Source organism: Neopelma chrysocephalum, unplaced genomic scaffold (assembly GCF_003984885.1).
Source record: "Neopelma chrysocephalum unplaced genomic scaffold, ASM398488v2 Primary Assembly neopelma1_97017, whole genome shotgun sequence".
In the NCBI taxonomy this organism is placed as follows: domain Eukaryota; kingdom Metazoa; phylum Chordata; class Aves; order Passeriformes; family Pipridae; genus Neopelma; species Neopelma chrysocephalum.
The window spans coordinates 2,971,115-2,991,663 of record NW_020925659.1 but is presented as its reverse complement, the minus strand read 5'-3'; the positions used below and the strand labels follow the sequence as shown (position 1 = coordinate 2,991,663).

General features: G+C 37.8%; 1 protein-coding gene across 3 annotated transcripts in view; it reads left to right on the top strand.

Moving 5' to 3' along the window:
• Positions 1 to 18,788, top strand: part of CDC42SE2 (CDC42 small effector 2) — an 83,249-nt gene extending 64,461 nt beyond the window's left edge. For all 3 annotated transcript variants that reach the window (XM_027670993.1, XM_027670994.1, XM_027670995.1), the window contains exons 5-7: positions 11,744 to 11,845; positions 16,281 to 16,398; positions 16,829 to 18,788. In XM_027670993.1, coding sequence (XP_027526794.1) covers positions 11,744 to 11,845; positions 16,281 to 16,379 — 201 coding nt within the window. In that variant the 3' untranslated portion in view covers positions 16,380 to 16,398; positions 16,829 to 18,788. The remainder of the gene's footprint in view (positions 1 to 11,743; positions 11,846 to 16,280; positions 16,399 to 16,828) is intronic.
• The last annotated feature ends 1,761 nt before the right edge of the window (positions 18,789 to 20,549 follow it).

The following is a 20,549-nucleotide window of genomic DNA, read 5'->3' as shown; positions in this document are numbered from 1 at the left end:
AGATAATGCTGAGTTTACTCAGGTGACAAATAACTTCAGCAAGGAAATGCCAGTGGGAAGAGCACCAGAAAGGTCAGCAGTCAGGAGTGTGTCTCACAGACTGACATACAAAACTAATGGGATTTCTTCCCTTAAAAAGGGATACGTATAAAAATAGAGAAAATATCTTCATTCAGGGACACACTCATTTTGATAAAACTTCACTGAGAAGTAAAACCAGGAGAGTACTTAGGTATTTCATTGCATATGTATATAGACAAACAAGAAACTGCTGCTATCTGGGCAAACTGATGCCAAGTATCTGGGATGAATACTCACGGAGGTATTTAAAAGCTGACAAATTCACTGTGTGTGTGTGTGTTTGTTGACTCTTGAGGATATTGCTCTTAAATGTTGTGGCTTTGTTTTTGCCTGCAGCGCAAGCACTAGAGATTCCACTCATTTCCTACTGCTGACAAATACCAGTGCCATAACTTGTGAAGATCCACTGTCTCCCACTAAGGGAATTACTATGAGTTGTGTACAGGGGTTTTCTGAAAACCCGAGGTGTGCCCTGATTTATTGTAGTAGTTAAAGGGGAATGGCAACGTTCAGGCTTGTGAGCACAATTTAGAGCTATTACCTTCAGTGCAGTGGGTGTTTTAACTATCTGGTCCAGAGACAGTGTTAGACTTACTAAGTGATTGGTTTTGTGTGGTGAGTGTGACTGAGGATCCTGTATCCTACAGTGGCTATTATCTGTTCAGAGGTAATATTTCAGTATATTTTGTGTTCTTTTACTTTTCTGCAGTGGAGTTTGGTATGTGCATATCCTTCTGCTTTAGAAGATTATGCAGAGTGTACATGGAAGTACAGAAGGCTTGTATGTGATGTACCTTATGCAACACGTGTGCTTCCACCTAGGTGCAAGTGTGTGCAGACACCTGCATACACAGTACATAACAAACTTGTTTATATTAGTCAGCTAGCTCTAGGAAGTCTTATTAGAGGATTTGCAAGCATGAAAGGTAATTTCTCAACAAAGCAATTTCAATACACGGTGTATTCAAGGACACCCAAAGCTTTTGTTTGTGTTGTAGCTGGGGAGTAAAGAGACATTCATTTGGCTACATGCAATCCTGACACATGTCCTCTGGAGAGCTACAGCTGTCATCGTGCTAGATGATCTTTCATCCAGCAGTATTTCTTGTGTTCTCGTTGGGAAAGGTCAGTGAGGGAAAGGAAAGAAAGCTCAATGTGATGCAATTCGTGTCGTGTTCTTATCAACGCTTGGGGATTTAATTTTTATCAGAAGCTATCAGAAGTTTCCAGAAGGTTTGTATTGTGGTGTGTCTTTACATCATCTGTTCAACTGCTGCTTTATGTCGTTATGGTTTTGATTCCTGGGGAGAATATACAGGAAAGTCAATTCCAGCCCACTCTGCTTTCTTCATCACCATCTGAAGTTAGAGACTTGGAAGGTAATCCAGGTGACAGGACACCTCTGGGTACCATCTAGTGCGATGCACCTGCTCAAGGCAGAACCAGCCAGACTTGGTTTTTGCAGGGCCATGCCCATTTGTGTTCTGGGGATCTCAAAGAGTGGACTTCTTGGTCCAGTGTTGGACCACCCACATGACGATTTATTGTATTTATTTGTTTAATCAGTATTTTCTATGTTGTAGCTTCAGGTTGTGGATTTTCAGACTATCACTGTGCACCTTCAAGTCTGTCTGTCTTCTGTACCCACCTGTTAGATGGTGGAAAACTATTAAGACCACAAGCAGATGTCTCTTCTCTTCTTAAGGGGAAATAAACCCACTATTTCAGTCTCTCTATACCCTGTACAGCACAATTCTTGTCCCTTGTCTGTGTCACAGGTCTGGTTCACTCCAAAGGAGCAGTGATTAACTTCGTTTCCAGCTGTGTGGGCTGGTAATAAGCACTTGATCCAAGCAACAGCTAACCTATTGGAAGTTATTCAGCTAGGCAACTGTAAGGAAAGAGTTAATACATTAATGTTAAGGTCTGATCTTTGCTGAGATACTACAGCCAGTATCACAGACAAGGGAGCCTACAAAGGCCTAAAAAGGCAGAAGAGGGATAGTAGAAAACTATCTAAGTATTATTATCTTAGATGTTTTGAGTTTTTTTAATTTATGTTTTATTTTTTTTAATTATGTTAGAGACATTAATCATCAAAAGCAATTAAAATAAAATTATTAGAAAGATAAGTAAGGATTATTTTTGTGGTACAAAGTGGCAGCCAAGTTGAAAGTTTTAAATGTCATCTTAAAATTGTACTGATGTGTATTTTTAAAAGGAGTACTTAGAAGTTATACCAAGGAGTGAATTCAGATTTACTGTGTTACTTAAAGTTGGTTTAAGCATCTGGAATGGAACAAATTCCCTTTGATGAGTGAGCTAAACACATTTCTTAAAAGACCTATTGTGTTTCAGAGTCATTTGACCTCATCTGGCAATTTTTTCCTGTTTATTTAGAAAACATAGGCTACAATTGCTAGTTTTGTCATATGATGACTAACATCATCATAATACAACAGAATATTGTGTAAACAAATCAAAAAGCTTATACTTCAAAAGATTCAAGAAGGTGCTGAATTTTCTAAAAGCAAAGGAGCTGTTTTAGATAATATGCAATCGTATTAATTTATGAAATAGATTAATTTGATGTGAAGTTGAATATAAAATCAGTCTGGAAGATTTGTATAAAGTCAGCTTTGCTACCATGTTAGCTTCTTTTTCCTTTTACCTTTGTTTTTTTCTCTATATGAATGGAACTGCTAATTGTTTTGCCGAGGAGTTCAGAAAGCAATCAGATTTCGTAATTCTTTTTGTTTCCACTCTATTCAGCCAGTATATTCCAAGTGATTTTGCCACAAATGCTAAATACAGCGACCATTTGATAATCAGTTTCTTAGATGCTAGCTATAACAGCTTACATTATTCAAAAGTTTACATCTTTTCCATCCTGGGTCTCCATTTCCTAACTCCTTTAGCTAGAGAAGTCATGAGACATCCTGAATTTTTGGAAACTTGATGAAAACTGAGTGTGCTGGACGCCTGCTACTTGTCACTGTTGCTAAAGAGCTGGTGTGAAAACCTGTGCTGGTTTCCTCCTGCTTCTGTTCTGAGGAAGCCTTAGTTTGTAAGATCCTTAATCAGACAAGACTCTCCAGGCAATCTGCTGGAAACTGCCCGTGTAGGAGACTGAGGAAAATGTTATGTTAAGGGCAGCAGCTTTGGTGTTTTGCAGTTGATGAAGATCACAGCACTGGTCAGAACATCATTATGCCGGGCTTAGGTACCACATCTTACTGCTTTAGAATAAATCTGTCACTGAAATGTGGCTGTTTGGAAGGAGTGAGTGGCTAGCATTTCAATTTGCCTTGCACATTATCTTAGTCGTGCTTCTCTCTGTGCAGCAGACCTTCTGACGTGAAGCATTTGAAACTTACAGGTCTAGTCCTTCATCCTCGCTTATTCAGAGGGGATGTGGGCTCCTGTGGCTCAAATGGTCATTGTCGCTTTATGGTTCAAAAGTGAAATTAAATGTTCAAAACTTAAGGCATATGCTAGTGCTTTCTGGAATTTTAACATTACTCTGTGTGGTGCCTCTTCAATTTCGTCAGCTTCTCTACAAACTGCAAGCACTGTGCAAAAGTTGGACTTCACAGTGTAAGTTCACAGATTTTAAAAAGCTGAAAATAATTGAAAATACAGTATTTGGGGAAACGTTTAGGGAGTGTGGAGCCTTTTCTTCTTCAAAAATATCACACTGGCTTTCGAATGATATTACACATCCAGCCATTGGTTTCACAGTATTAGCTTGGTACCTGATGGTCTAATTGCTAGAGATGGGAGTGTATTAGCATTCCTGATTTATACACATGCATGTTTTTCTGTTTTTAACATCAACCTGTGGGTTCCTAATTTAGGGAGGAAAGTGTGGAGAAATGCATCTTAAACACACAATGCACAAAAACAAATACAAGGGACACCATTGCCCCTACAGCCCCCTCATGCAGGGTTTGGTCAAAGACCCTACAGCCTTTTTAGGCAATTTTAATGGGTCACTGTTGGGCAGCCAGACACGTCACTAAGACCACAGCTTGCTATGAGAGACAAACAGCCATCCTGTGCACATGAGACTATTTTGGAAGCAGAACAGCGTGTGTGTGGGAGGACAGAAAGCCACCTCTACAGGGTGATGTGATACTTCTATTCTGAGCAAGTCCCTAGCCCTTCCTTTGTGTTAGTCTGTGGAGGATCAGCTGGGTGCCACAGCACAGGGACTCTTTTGCTGCTGGTATTCTTTCAGAGCAGATATAAAAAGTAAGAAAGATCAAAGAAGGAAAATAAAGCAAAGGATGTTTTCTCTCTTTCAGTTTCTCCTCTAACCATCCAAATCCCCCATCTTGAAATGATTGACTATCTTGACTTTGATTAAATCCTTTCCTTAGATTTCTGTCTTAGTTTTTTTTTTTCTGTCTTTGGCCTTCACTGCTTTTGAAGTTTCAGCTGAGTTCTTGAATGCAAAGCTAGGAAACAGCTCCTTTTCAACAGAGAGTTGTATCACTGAAACATTTAGTAGATCACTTTGTCCTCAGGGAAGAGTTATGAAACACCTATCTTGATTGGTGACAAAGAACCCGGAGAGTAAATCTGCACATTAAAAGAGTTTGCTTTTTGCCTTGGGTAATGCTGAAATTAACACTAGAATAAAAAGTAGCAGAAATTCTCAAAAAAATGTTGCTGTTTGAGAGTTTTTTCTGAAAAGTCAAACACAATAGGTGTGAGCCTCCATATAAATCTGATAGTTCCTATTTAATTTTAAAAAATCCATATCAGATCCATATTATCTCTGTCTTTTACACCCCTATAGTGTGAAAACAAAATATGGTGAAAACAAATGTATCATGCAGATACAGTGGAAAACCAGGAGTATATTCCTTGTTTGCATATTCCCTGTCTACCCTAAGAATGGCAGTTGTGGTGGCTTTACTGGCATTTATTTTCTTTTAGGAGGGTTTGGGATTTGGATTGGTTTAGCATGGAAAGATGTAAAAGTGCTAGATCTCCTAGTGTAACAAAGGATTAGATGATGTTGTTAAAAGTTATTATATTTTATTATGTTCAAATTACTATACTGTTACTTAAAAGTCGAGCTTGTGGAGAAATATCAGAGAGTGAATTTCTTCTTATTGTATTTGATGCCATTGTAACAATTGAGATAGCAGTGACTGGGCAGACTGAACAATTGACCCTTATGTGGTGGAGATAAGTTTAAAAGCTGTGTAACTTTCTAGTGTTTACGAGTGCACAGTCACCTTTCTGCTATTGAAAGAGGAAACTTTTTGGAGGCAGTAAATGTTAAGTGATCATCCTCTGACCACAGAAACTCATTCCACAAAGCAATTCTTTATAGTGTCCAGATTGGGCGTTCAGTTCTCTGTTCCCAGTGGGGAGTTAGCATGTAAATTTATTAAGTCTTGAATGAGGCTTCAGAGAGAAATTAAATGTTCCTTAGTTATCTTTTGCCAATGGAGATAAGCCTGTTTTATGACAGTATTCATTTAAGAAAAGGGGAAAACTATTTTTTGGCTTAGCGAGTCTGCAAGCCAACAGTAAGCATTGCTGATTCCATGAAGGCCATCCTAGCAGGTGATGCTCCTGCCATAACCCACTCTAATGTGGATTGTTAAGAATATCTTGATCTCCACGATCTCCACTGCTTTTAGATTTTTTTTTCTTTTTGATAATCTGAAATTAGAGAAAAGACTGATATAAGACTGCAAAATTAATCTTGGGAAGCTGATGCTTCTACTCTGCATCAGTTGAGGTGCCAAAGCATGGTACATAGTGTTGTTTTTTCTTGTGTCATGAAAAATAATAGAGAGTGTCGTGCAGAATAAGGAGAAATAATGACAAATTTGAGCCAAAGTTCCTCTTATATAAATAGTTAGAATGAGAGACAAGACAGACTTGGTCAAAAAAAAGGAAGGTGCGTCGCGTCACTTGCTGTTTTATATCTGGATCACTTCATGTTGACTTGGATCTAGTTGGAAGCACGTTGAACAAAATTAGACTAAATAGAACATATCAGCATGCTATTTCCTTTCTAATGTATTTCTAATGTATTTTACTGTGCCCTGCAGTTTTTAGAACACAGATAAATATGAAATTACTGAAAAAAATGCCTTGAAATGCATTATATAATGATATAATTTATGTAATACATAAATATGTATTTTTGTACATATATATTTTTACTGCATACAAACCGGGACAAAACTATGTCTATAAAATGTCATTAAAAATTACACATAAAGTTTGGGTAATGACTACAAAGTTGGCAGCAGGAAAGTTATCCTTTCCTTGAGGTGTGCTGATGGTATTAATAAGTAACAGTTAAAGTTCTGCTCCATAGAAGCACAGCTCTGTCTGTGTTAGTTTTAGAGAGGAACCATTAAAACAAAGATTTGCTACTTGTGACTTAAATACCAAATTTTGTCATTCCAAATGTGAGGTGCAAAGATCCAGCCTGCCCCTGCCACTGGTGTGTTGCTCACGTGGATGCTGAGGGCAGCAGGTATTCTGTTGCATTGCTGTGTGGGGGGAAAAAAAAGAGTTGGCAGGTTTTCTTATTTGCTAAGTGGAGATAAATTAAATGGGTAGGTGATAGGAGAAAAAAGTGCCACATGCGTGAATTTTAATAAGGAAGTATTGTTTTCAGAAACTCTGTGTTCACAACGTGGTAATAACTTATCATCCCCTCTGAATTTCTTGAGTTTCCCCCTTGTATCTCTTTATGCATAGAGTGCATATTCTTCGTCTGCACTTGCAATACCACTTTCATGTGAGGGCTGACTGGGGCTGAGATGGAACCTTCTGCAGGTAAAATCCACGCAGGCTTTTGTGTTGCAGGGTCCTTTGCAGTGCTGTGTGTCACTTACACTCGGATTTGTAACACGTTTCTATCAGCTATTTTATAAAAAGTCTGGTGTAGATTTAGCAGAACATGCTCCTCTGCCAGCTAAACAGATTTCTTTGCTTTTGACTCCCCGTGTGTGTGGGTTGGCACTTGACTTTGGAGTACCTTTGTATGATATTCTGTTTGGCTTAATTTGCAACTTCAAGTTTTAACATCTTCCAGAAAAGTAATTATCAGCCTCCTAGGATCTAAGTGACATCACTTAAATAGTTTTTTGATGTGTTCGAGACTGTGATTTTACTCTGCATATCTTGTCTTTTTCTTCTTTTCTGAGAGGGCCTCTCATGAAGAGCAGAGAGAGATGCATAACTGTGCAAAGGGGAAAAATTTCCAGAACTTGTATTTTTCATATATATATATACAGGCAGAGAACTTGTGTAGCTCAGAACTGTTGCCATCACTTGTGAAGTGGCTTGACCTAAAGAAGCACAGCCCAACCACTGGACAAAATTTGGAGATAGTGACAAAAGATCACTTCTTCCCTGAAAGCCAAAAATAGAGGGGAATAAAAATTAGAAATTAAATTTTACATGCCTCTGGACCCATCAGTGACAATTGTTTGTTTGAAGAAACAAATTACAGTTCTGAATTTTTTGCCATAAGTAGTCCTTTGAACTACGAAAAACAGCGTTTCAGTAAAATGTTTGTGTCTTTGCTGAAGGGCAGGATCAATTCATGGTATAATTATATTTACCTTTTAGACAAAGGTTTAAAATGGTTTATAGTTTCAAGACACTTGCAGGGTTAAAATAAATTGTGTGATGCAACTGTTGGTGGCTCTCTGAATTCTGATCTGGCACTTTGAAGGAAGTAGTGGGTGCAAAGCATCACTTGCAGGTTAAGAATAGAAATGATCAATTTTTACTTCATTTCCTTGGGAACCTAAATCTGATCCTGTTTCATTGCATTTAGTGTATGTTCAAAGCAAAGCTCCTCAGATTGCTTCCATTCCTTTCAGACATTTAATGCACAAACCTGCATCTCTTCTGCTTCTGTTTAAATATTAGTTCTACTTTTCATGGTGTAAATATTACCTGGTATGTGCTTTGCAATCCAGGTTCTGCAGTTCTGTCAAGGGAACAAACTGAGTAAAGTCATTAAATGATAATAGTTCATATACCACTTCCAGGATCCTTTTACCAGTCTTTTCATCTCGTCTTTGTTGTGCTCCTTGCCCCCTTTGTAAAGGCGTAAATGCCTTGAGACAAGGTAAAGAGGAAAAAAAATTCATATACTTCAATATAAATTTTAAACCTTTTTGCCCATCGATGCCGAATGTTTCAGTAACTTGATCCAAACTGACAAGAAAGATAACAGATAAGTTAGCTAACCATAATATGAACTTCCTTCTATTTCCCCCCTGCTAAGAAAAAAAATCCACAAGGAACACAGATACAGGACACATGGCCTCATTGCAGTCAGACTGATAGAGTTGAGGCATATATTTGTTCTGCCAGAAACTTATTGAAAACAAACCTCTAGATGATACAAATATTCAGGGGTGTGTGTGTATGGTAAAGTTCTTTGCACTAGCCTCACAAGCATTCTTTTTTTTTTATAGATTACCTTTATGGTGAGATCTAATTATTTACTCATTACTGAGTTAGTGGCATGTAAATATATTCTAAGGCTAATTATTTATGGTATGATACCAAGTGGAGTTTGGGGTATGGGCAAAGGTTAGTGGTATTAAATTTTGCTAGGCTCTGTCAGTATTTTATTTTTTTTTTAACACAGAGTATTTTATAAGTCTTCCCCTCCCAAAAGTCTCCGTGATTATCTCAGCTGGTCAGCCACAGCTGCTGGTGGCTCTGCAGAAGACAGTGGCCAGTTCCCAAGAACAGGATTTTTAACTCCCAGAGCACAACCTAAATCAGTCCTCCACCACAACAAATCAATCATACAGGCAGATTCGTGACTTATGGAGAGACACAAACGATACACAGAGGGCAATGAGCATAACTGTACATTTAATTTCTTCCTAAGTAGGAGATGAACTGCTTCTCAGCCTCTTTCAAATTAAATTTACTACAGAATCCATCTTGTGTGTTAATTCTTACTGTTAATAGAACAGTGGTATTGCATGCATTCCTACAGGTACAGGAACTCAGAAAATACAACTTCACAACAAAATCCTGTCAAAACTTGTGTTTATGGTGTCCTCTGTAAAAGCTCTGTAACCTTTCTGGGTACGTTCCCATACTACTTTCTTATGTGTTACATTCCTCACAAAGGGATGACTTTTTACAGTGTTTCCCGTGTCCCTTTAAGCATCCTAAATTGGTCAGTTTGGTTTTGGCTGAGACTGGGCCTCTAGAAATGGCACACCCTAGTAGGAGAGCAGAACAGTTGGTGTTGAGGAACCACGACATGCATTAGATGTCTTTTGTCATCTGCTCCAGACTGGCTCACCTGGTTCATTGGGCTCAATGTCTGTTAGCAATGGGAGGGCATCAGTTAATCTTCTAGTTCAGCTTCATCCAAAAAAAATTCTAATTTGTAAACCCCAAGATTAGTATGAAATTAAAATTGAATTGTGGTAAGTGGGGACTGGTAAAGTTGTTTCAAAAGCATTTTCATGATCCAAGCTAAAACAGTAATGTAAATGCAAACAGGGTGCTCAAAAAGGAAAAAAAAAAAACAAACAAACCCCAAGCTACTTTTTATTTGCTTTCAGTGTGAACTACTTTGTGGTTTTAATACAGCAGAGCACTTAAATACTGTTCCATTGCTTCATGGGGCTCGCATCAGTGGACACATGCCCGGGTGTAACAGGCTGATGGCCTCTGATAAGGAACTCACTTGAGATAAGAAACGTGGTTTTATGACAGTGCAGTTTAACTAGTGGTTACTGGTTGACTAGCTGATGATTAGTGGAGAATCATTTACAGTGATTCACAAGATCCAGCACTCCAAGTCTGTTACTGGTATGCCAGTGACCTTAACAACAAGGAGGAAAATAAGTCAAGTTGCCCGAAGAAAGAGTTTGATTGTTTGTAAAACGCAAAAACAAGAAAAAGAAATTAAAAATCCTTGGGTTTGTCTGCATTTTCTCTGCATCAAGACCCTGCATTTCAAAACTTTACTAAAATGAAGAAATCATGGATGCATTGTTTAGATATATAAATTTCACTGTTAATTTTTTGAAAAGGAGAGGGGCAACTACCACAGACCTGAAACTATTTTAAGTGTTTCTGTTGCAGCTCTCTAGATCTTCTTTCTGTGTCAGTGGCACAGCATATGGCAGTAGTAGATTGTGTAAATACAGCAGTGTGAGCTCCAAATAGTCTCATACCTGGTAGAGATGCTCCTGAACATGTCAGATGAGCAGTCATTGTAGTTAGCTATTTCTGTGGGAGAATTTTATGTGTTCCTCCTCATCCCAGCTGTATATATGATGCAATAAGGTACTGAAACCTACTGAAATCTGGTTTTGTAATAGAGAAAAGGTGCAGGACAGGATTAAATGTGTTTTGTACTTGCTGGCTAAACCCCATGATGTATTCTCATGGTTGTGGGCTCTGATTCATAAAGATTTAATCTGCAGCTGTGTTTCAACAGCAGCTAGCCCACTCATGAGACGTGTACCTTCGACTCTTGTGTCTGTGTGGTCTTACAGTCTCATTGCAGATTAGAAATGGAGATCCGTAAAAATGAGACTGAGTGGACTTTAAGATGTTGGGAAGATTTTACCTGAGCTCAAGTAGTTTCTTAGATGTTACACTCTACTTTGTACAACACACCTGAAACTTGAGATATTGATGCTGTGCTTCATGGATATTTTATTTTTTCCAAGCACAGGCACTTTTCAGATTATGGGCATGTGGTGATTACACACTGCATGGATCACTCTGTGTCAGCTCCCTGGCTCTGGCCTAAGAAAGGAGGATAGGAGTTTCTTGTATTGTTCCTTTAGATGCAATGCTTAGCTGGAGGCAGGTAACCAAAGCAGGTTTAATTAGAGGAAGTCTTTGCTGCCTCTAATTTTTTATATGCTTGTTATTATATTAATAAAAACCAAAGCTGTGACTCTGAGAAATCAGAAGCAGAGGTTAAGCAATTCTTGCCTTCTGTCTCACAGTACAGGAGTCTGAAGAGTCCCTAATCTGACATTTTGCCCTATTACCCCAGTGTACCCCTTCAGGTCACACTCTAGAATGCAGACTGAAAGTTATCTTGAGTATAGGGGTTTCAGAGTTCAGTAAAGATATGCAACTAACCCTTATCAAAATCAAGGAACTGTTCTGAACATCACTATAAAGTATATTACAAATAGTGGCATAAGTGCCCATGGCATGCAAATCAGAAATTCTGTAAATTAGTGGTTTCATAGGCTATTCTAATGCTCTTTGTTCTTTGATTCTTGTTTTCAATGACTAAACCTCAAATTCGATCTGTCCTGCCATGACTTAGATACAAATATAGGCAGAAGTTATTGCATGAAACATCACAAATATTGGTTAATAAACTGCAGAATTTAGTAAGGTTATTTACAAATGGCCTAAATGTTAGGAGTGCTATCAGTGCTTGTCTAACATCTGCTTTACATCCTCCAAGTGAAAACAAAGGACAGTGTTACACCAGTGTGATTGGTTAACGTCAGAATTTGGTCCCTGCTTTTTGACTCTATGGAAGTATGTTACAGTATATGCAATATCCTGTAGAGGGTTAACTTCTGCATTTATGACACAAACTTGTTTTGCCTTCGCAATGAATCTCAGTTGGATACTTTCCTTACCTTCCTTTCAGAAAAGGCGACGACGGATTGATCGGAGCATGATTGGGGAGCCAACAAACTTCGTTCACACAGCTCACGTAGGATCAGGAGATCTGTTCAGTGGGATGAATTCAGTAAGTGTGAGCAGATTAACATGATTTGATATTCAGCAGTATATGTATATTGTTGCTGAAGCAATGAGTCTTTCAACTATAATGTGTATGAAACAACCTGCTAGTGTTTTAATTCCAAGTCCCAAACAGTTGCATCCAAGAATATGGAATATAATTTTTTTTAATTCCTATATTTATTGACAATGCATTTTAGATGCTGTATAAATTGTGCAGAATACCCTCTAAATTAAAAATTTATTCTGATGTCATGTGTGAACCAAAATAGAGGTACATTTGAAAATATGCTAGAGTATTATATGGGAGTCTTATAACTGACCAGATTTATTACCTTAAATGCTTTAAACTGTTTTAGATATAGTTTGTCTAAAACTCTAGCTTACATTGGTTTGCAGTGCAAACACATTTTTTTTGTGTGTGTGTTCTTGTTGAGGTTTTTCTATATTCTGTAGCCCTCTTTGCAGTGTGAATTATTTCCAGAGGAAGCAATGTCACAGGTGAGGTTTTGTGGCTTCCTGTAGATGATAGGAACAAGAAATATTTTTTTCCTCTCTGAAAGTGAAAATCAGAGGCTAAGATAACGATTATGGAAATAGAGTTATCTTGTACAGCTTCAAATTACTGTTCAATGTCAATCTGTTTTTAAGGTCAAATATATATAGAAAAGGGCTATATGTAGATAATGGTGGCAAACACGTCTTGACTTTAATAATTCTCTTTAAAGGAAAACATGTTTGGAGATGAAAAATACTTGCTGACAAAATAGAAGAAGAATCTCTGTCAGAAGTATCAGAATAGAGAGCAGAGCTGTAAAGAAAAGAGTGTTGTTGTAGGCAAGTGAGGTCATTTGTAGTTTCAACTAGTTTAAATTGATCTTACTGAGATTGGACAAAAACTTTTGTAACTCAGCATGTAATGGGGAAGGGCAAAGCTAGAAAATTTGACATAACAAACAATACACTACATTTTCCCTGAAACAATGTAGTGGACTGAAAGTGATTTGTACTAAACATCTGTGAGCAAGTTAAATGCCAAACAGCTTCAACTTGATAGAATTTAGGTACAGCTAATTACTTATTTATTCCGATGTATTACATTAACATTTAAAGCATTACAAATTGAAATAATAAAGTGATAATAAACTGAGCAGTTTTCTTTTTTTTTTCTTAAGCATGGCTTTTGCTTTTAAAATGTTTGTTGTCTTTCCTGGGGGAACCCTCTTCATTCTCACAGCTGAGCTGCCTCATGAGGTTTGTGGCACTTGCCTGAAGCTTTGTTTTTTCACCTCACACTTTCCCTCCCCCTGCTTGCCCTCACCTTTGCCTTGCGTAACATTTCAGTTTATCTCCAGATAGTAGGTAATTATTGTTGGCTCTCTGCATAGACTTTTTCATTTTGAATGCTCATAACTAGCTCTTTCTCTCACTTTTTTTTTTTATTTGGATAACGTGGTGCATCAGTGGACAGAGGGATTTTTCTGATCCCAGATAGAAAGTATCTGTATGAAAAAATTAGTGTTTTTTTCCCCCTCTCTGGCTCCAGAAACTCAAATCTCTACTTTTTCACACTACCTGTTTTCTGCCTCTTTGCAGTGTAATTTCCAAGACTGCAATGTTAACCTCCACATGTTTTTCTGCTGCGTGATTTTCATTCGTAGCGTGGAGATGATACTCCTTCAGGAATCCCCTTGTACTTTCTCTCTTCTAAATACCCTAGGAAAATACCTGCAATTTAATTGGAATTTCCCATATAAATTCGCTTCTTCATCCACTTTCTGTCTGCTCTGTGGCTTTTTTCATCAGCGTTATTCTTCATTACATATCCTTGTGATTTTGTGTGAGTAGTTTTCTGACTACTGAGTTATTTGGCTGTTTTGTTTGCTTCCTCTGTAGAGTGCCTCGTTCCCTTGTCAAAGGTACACTTAAACAGCAGGAGCCCCCTGTGCACTGGTTCTTTTTCATTCCCATCCCTTTCTTCCCTGTTTTAGTTTCATACTCTGTGGTGAAATCTCCTACTTTCTTCTTCTGCTTCATATTCTTCAGTCTAGTCTTTGATTTAATGTATTTTGTGTAGTTTTCAATTGTTTTCTTTCTCAAGGTCCGTCTGTGCTATTTCCTAATTCGAAAAGGGTGGGAAAGAAAAGGAAAGAAGGAAATTAATGAGACAGATAAGCAGCACAACAGTTTGTATGATCTTTAATTGGTGCAATCCTCTTTCCCTTCCAAATCCTTATCCCATTTAAATTAAACATAAGAGAAAAGAGCCTTGCTGTTATGTATCATCAAAGAAAGGCAATGACATCTTTGGGAAAGAATAAAAAATTAGTTTGATTTCAGCTCAAATTGCCTCAAAAGGAGGGTGCTTGAGAAAGAATACCACCCTATATGCCTGCTTCTGCAGTTAAACCTGCTTTTTGTTCAGAGTTTTTAAATCTGTATGTCTTCTACAAAGATTTTCATATACAAAATAGCCATGGAACTGTTAATGCAGTCAAATTTAATTTCTTGCATTCTCTGCTTTAAGTGCAACAGCCTCTGCATTTTAGACTGATAGTTCCTTACCCACTAACACAAGCATTTATGTGTGTGACTCAGGAACCGGGGAAATTATTGTAACCTTTGGAAGTACTCATAAAAATTTATGCTTTAGCCTTGCAATTTGTGTTGATTTGCTGCTCTCAGAAATTTTAAAAGTCCTCGAGGCAAGTTGTCAGGCTCAAAGGTGATGTGGCCTGGAGGCTTTCCTAGTTCTTTTTCACTGGAGGCAGAGGGTTCATTGAGATGAAATTAACAACATCCTGAAGTCACTCTTTTGAATGCATTTACATGTAGATTAACCATTTTCTGAGGGGAAAAAACTATTTAAGTCAAACTCCTTTGTTTCAATGAGCAACAGAAGATGCTTGGTGAAGAAGAGCAGCCTGGTGAAATGTGAAAGTTATTAAACACATCCCCATGAGTGTGATTGCGCTTCTCCACACTTCCTTACAGAATCTGTGGTCTCTGATGTCAGATGCACTAGAGTATTGACTCTGAATGCTTTTCCCTGAAGAAAATTGAGATGCTAATATTGCTTTGCTGCAGATGTGTCACTTATTTTAGCAAAAGGCCAAGGTAGAAGATGGTTTTGCATTGCACTGCTTAAATACATAAAAACACAAACCTTTTGCATAGCATTGCAGTATGCCATACAGTTGAAGATAAAGATAAAAAAAACCCAGGCTCTTTCATCACACAGGTTTGAAAAACTGTGTGGAAGAGAGTTCTGCTGATTCATTTTATGTGTGCATGTGTTTTGCTGTGCCGTGGAAAAAAAAAAAAGTGTACTTCTTTTGTCTTTGTGGACAGGGAAAATATTGTGCAAGCTACTTTGAAATATTTCTCCTGTGCTGTTTTAATACAGCTTTCCAGTGATGATTTTAGGTCTCTGCTAAGGAGCATACATGAAATAATTGCAAGTGGTGCCCTGCAGGCATAGCCTTGCATGAATGCTATTTTATGCTCATTGTGTAGTTGTTATGTATGCTCTGGGGTGCAGAGAGAAAAAGGCCAAACCTTTAAGGTTCTGGTTGTCTTCCTGCAGGCACTTGGACGTGATTATTTTGTCACATGCAACACAAGCAGGAAAGAACTATGGATTCCCTTTTTTTGTTGTTGTTGATAGAGGCAGTGCAAGTCATAGTGGGATATGCATGTCCTGGGGTATGGGGGTCATGAAGGGCATGTCTTTATGTATTTATTTGCACCCGGCAAAAATACTCTCAAATAAGCTATTTTCAGGGAAGTTCAGATTGACTATGATTTGAATAATAAATGCCCTTCCATTTAAAGGAACAGTAGCAATCAATGAAAGCATTGTGTGCTGTTACATAAATAGATAAATCAAAAACATTCCACAAACAAAAAGGTCCTTTTTGATTTAGAAAGTCCTGTTTTATCCCTGTTTCAATAATCTGAAATTAGCTGTACAGTGCAGATACTGTCCAGATATTTGAAAGTTGTCTATTATATTTTTAACATAATGGTGTTAACTTCTCTGGTTTATCATACTTGCCAAAGAACATTTTCCATATAACAAGATGAATTATAGCTTGTGAGGTGGAGTTTGTGCCAGTAAGATATTTGAATTTTTTTATATTTATTTTTTGATTCATCAAGTGGGTCAGTGAAAGCCTGAATCAGCCACTTTTCTTTGGGAGAGAGGAAAAACTTCTGCCTCAGCACCAGTTCTTCCATCTCTCCTGCTGAGCTATGTGCAGATATTAAAATTCCAGCAAGCCTTTGCTGCACGTATCTTCATGCAAAAGTAATGTAGCTGTACTGTTAAAGGAGCTCTTGAAAACTAAACCTACAAGAAGAAACAAAATTGGAAGCAAGAAGATGCCACAGCTCACTGTCTTTCTTCTTTCCTCTGCTCCCCTCTTCCATTCTGTCTCCAGGTCAGCTCAATTCAGAACCAAATGCAATCCAAGGGAGGCTATGGAGGTGGCATGTCTGCAAATGTTCAGATGCAGCTTGTAGATACGAAGGCAGGATAACCTTGGGGATACTTTTCCAGTAAGTATTGCACTCTATTTTTTAGGCACTGATAGAGTAGTAGGAAAAACAATCATACGACTCCCTAATTAGCTCCCTATAAAAGGCTGTGTCTTTATGATGACCAATTTTAAAATCCATTTCTGAGTAAAAAATTTGATAGTGTGTAAACGTGCTAATTTCTTTACACAATGAACAAGAGATTGTTCTGACTGTATCAGTCTGTCCTTAAGCCTGTTTTAACCAAAGGTGATATTGTAGACTAATCTTTGCAGGCGAAGTTAATTGTAAAACAAATCATCTCAGAAGCATGCTAGTATATGATTAGGGGTTTTTGCAATGGTTCCATAAAATGTATGGTGTTAAATCAATGAAAAGCAGCGTTACAGCTGGAAAATTGTTACTCAGAATGCTCAAAACTCGGTTTAATAATGTGTTTTCTGTCTTTCAGGTTTATGTGAATTCCTGTGTCTTCTTTCCTGTGTCCTCTCTTTTGCCTTGGTGACTGCTTTCTGTGCTCATGACAAGAGAAGTGATGGCTCATTGTTCACCCTTTGTGATTAGTCCAGTGAAAAGTTGCTGTTTTGCTCTGATGATGCCATTTATCAGATTGGTCCAACTGTGCCTTTCAGTGGCATGCACGCATTGGCCTCTACCAGTATCATGGACGTAGAGCTGTTTAGGATTGGTTTTCACTTTTTTGTTTGTTTTTAAGGCAAATTAAAGCACCAACCTTAGCTTTCCTCATTCCTCACAGATACTAATGCACAACATCGTGTTGCTTTATAGTGTTTTAATCTTTTTTCCTCCACTCGAGTAATTTAGAAATGAATTGAGTTTCCATTAACGTCTTCAATCATCTGATGTTCATGCCCATTTTTGAAAGGTCTGGGACCTGCAAGCACAAGTAATTGTTTCGTACAAAATCAACAGAGTAGATGACCGCATGCTTTGTGAGGTTGCTTTGTTTGGTGGCCTGCTTGGTGCTAAAAGAGAAAAAAAAAAATTGCTTACTGCAGATGTGAAAAATTTTGCTGTGGCACCAAGTCATGCCTGTTTCTGAAAAAGGACTTGTAACTTAGCTGCTTCAGAGTTATGTCTTTATTTTAGTTTTCACACAACTGGCCTTGAAATAATAAAGAGAGAACTTGCATTCATGAGGCATTTGTTGTAAATGTTCGGTATATTTATTTTGAAAGAGCTGACCTTGAGACTGTAAACCAGTGTAGTACCGTATCTGAGTGTTGTGGGATTGCTTTAGTCTATTTAAAAAGAAGAGCAACATGTTTGACTGCTTCTTTTTCTTTCTACACTTTTTCTTAATTTTAAGCTGTACGGTCATTTCCAGTAGCAGCATGTCAGACTGCCTGCAATATTAGCTGAAAAGTTTAGTAGACCTTTCTAAGTAGTTGGCAGTTTCTGTGTACTGAATATTTAGGGGCCATGGAAGTTGCTAAGAGCAACATACTAATCTGGCAGAACAGGTGCCAATGAAAACAACACACAGGGTGACTTTTTATTAAGTCAGTAAATTGCCTTTTGCTCAGGTTCCGAAGCATGTTTCTTTTATATGTTGTGAAACTGCATTTTAATACTGCACTGTTTTCGGATTATCTCTGTAAATGGTCCCTTTTTTTGCTCCTTGTTGGTGGTTTGAGAGGCATCAAAGATTTGAGTCCTGGTTTCATGAAATTTTTATGTGGAAAAAAAACCCCAAAACATCCCATCAAATAAGGCATAACTGAGCTCAATCAGATCCATTTTTATATGCAAACATGCATGTAGATTGTTGTCATAAATGATTTTTTTATTCTATTTCCATCATTTCCCTGATTTCACGTTGCAACAGCTGTCTGGTTGATTTAAACATTTATGAACCTACCTAATCTTCTCTCTCTGTTCGTAAACAACACGTAAAATGCAGGGCCATGGAGGTAGTTTGCCTTCCCTAAGTTGTATTTCAGTGGTAGATGTCACTTATCTGGTTGAATAGTTCAAATTAGGTTGGATAGTATTCACTGATAAAGGTACTGATTCCTGATGACAGAAGATCGAGATGTTCAGTTGTCTGGCTGCATAAACACATGGCAGTGCAGTGATATATTTTTTTTTAGGGGTTAATATTTCCAATGCCACTTTATCAATGACTCTTAATTATACTACAAAATTATTACAAAATTATTTGATCTTTGTTACTGGTAATAGCAGCTTAAATTTGCTTGCCAAACCTATCTTGCACTTGCCAAAATGTTTTCAGCTCAAAAGCCAGGAAAAAGAATTGACATATTTTTATAACAGACATACTTTTTTTGTACATTGTGTTCATTCTTGAATAAAGTCAGTTCAGTGTTGGCTTGTAGATATTAAAAGGAAAGTATTGACTTTGATTCAATAAATGTTTTCTTTCAGTTGGTGGACTACCTTTTTTCTTTTACATAAAGTACCTTTGCTTTAGAAAAACACTTGCATCTTACAGACAAATTAGTGCTAAAAGTTCTCTGAAGAGTAGGGTATTAGTGTCAATAAATAATTTCCAGGCTTGAGTCTTTTTCATGTCACTTGACCATTTTGCTGCCAGGTGGATTAAACCAGAATTTTATCAGCAGCATTGTTGCATTGATTTAGCATGTATCCCAAGGAAGGAAAAGTTTCTTAAAAAATACTTTGGAAATCTTTCCTTTTGACTGGAACTCATGTGTGTGTCACTTTCCTGATTGTGATGCAGATTACTGTGGTGATCTTCCTTGTCACCGTAATATGCTCTTCTGCATTAGAAATACCTGCAAGGCACAATGTTGTCTACTCTGTATTTGGCTCAATTAATTTTTACCTTTGACATTCTCAAAGTCAATTCCTTAAGCAGTAATTTACTGCATGAAATTTCATGCTAAATTGTTTTAAAAACTGATAATGAATTCTTCAGCTCATGCCAAGTTCATTGAATTGCCAGTTGAGATAAAAAGCCTAAATGGGAAGTAGGTTCCTAAAGGGAAATAGAGATAAAGCCATGAGATATCAATCATCTAGAGGGTTCTTTTCTTTAGTTGTTGAGGTTATAGAAACTTAGGACTACAAAGGTCTACAAAGGGCTGCTTAGGACTACAAAACTTAGGTCTACAAAGATGTGTCTGAATTGGGTACTAACCTATAGTAAATGTTGGGGGTTTATGGCCAAATTGGTTGGTTTTAACCTGAATCAGTTTCTTAATGCTTGTCCAGAGTAAGCATGGGAGCGAGTGTCATAGGATCAGAAATAATCTCTTATGGGGAATATTGGTAGCTTAGCCTAGCTGTGGAAAAACATCAAGCTTTCTGAATTTTTAAAAAAAAAAAAGCACACCACCAAAAAAACAATCCACAGAACATTCTGCCTAATGACAAAGTTTAGCTGCCCCTGTGGCTGTGAATATGTCCACTGCAAGGAGTACTCCTGCTTTTTGGAATCTCTTTTTCCAATGTGTTTGGCTCACTAGCTTTGTCCAGGTTATTCTGTTTGGTTTGGGGGCACAGAGCATGTTGTACATGTCGCCAGGAAGTCAACCACATCATCACCAAGAGTCAGCCAACCTCAGGCAGCATGATTCATTTCTGCCATCAGTGGTAATTCTATCTATCACCACTACACAAGACATAATTTTCTGCCTTCACACAAGCTAGGAGAAATGATGAGTTCAGACTTCAAGTAGGTTTCTCATTAAGCCCAGAAAACTCAGAGTGCTGGTTAAGCTGGCAATAATTTGCTGAATACCAAGCTTGCTTTCTTAAGTATGCTGCAGATTGGTATAAACACATTCATGAATGACTGAGCTGCCATGCAAAAGGTGGATTCATTTGGAGGTATTTAGGCATTTATGTGAGGTTTTTATGTCATGCATTGTCTATAGACAAGTTTATGTTTGGGCTTTTTTTCAAGAAATTTGATTATCTATTTTTAGATATAAGATAGTAGCAGAGCCCATTAGCAAAAAATGAAAGTAGAGTGTTACATTTGGTTTATCAGTTCTGTCAAGTGAAGTGGACGTCACTTTTGGACTTGGCTTGCTATAGAAGACACTTCTGGTGTGCCATGGCACACACACAGAGCAGGGCTGGAGATGTGGTAAACACTGAAATTAGCCTTCTGGGATTTTCCAACAGGCTGGGAAGCTGTTGGTGTATGGAAGGGTCATGGT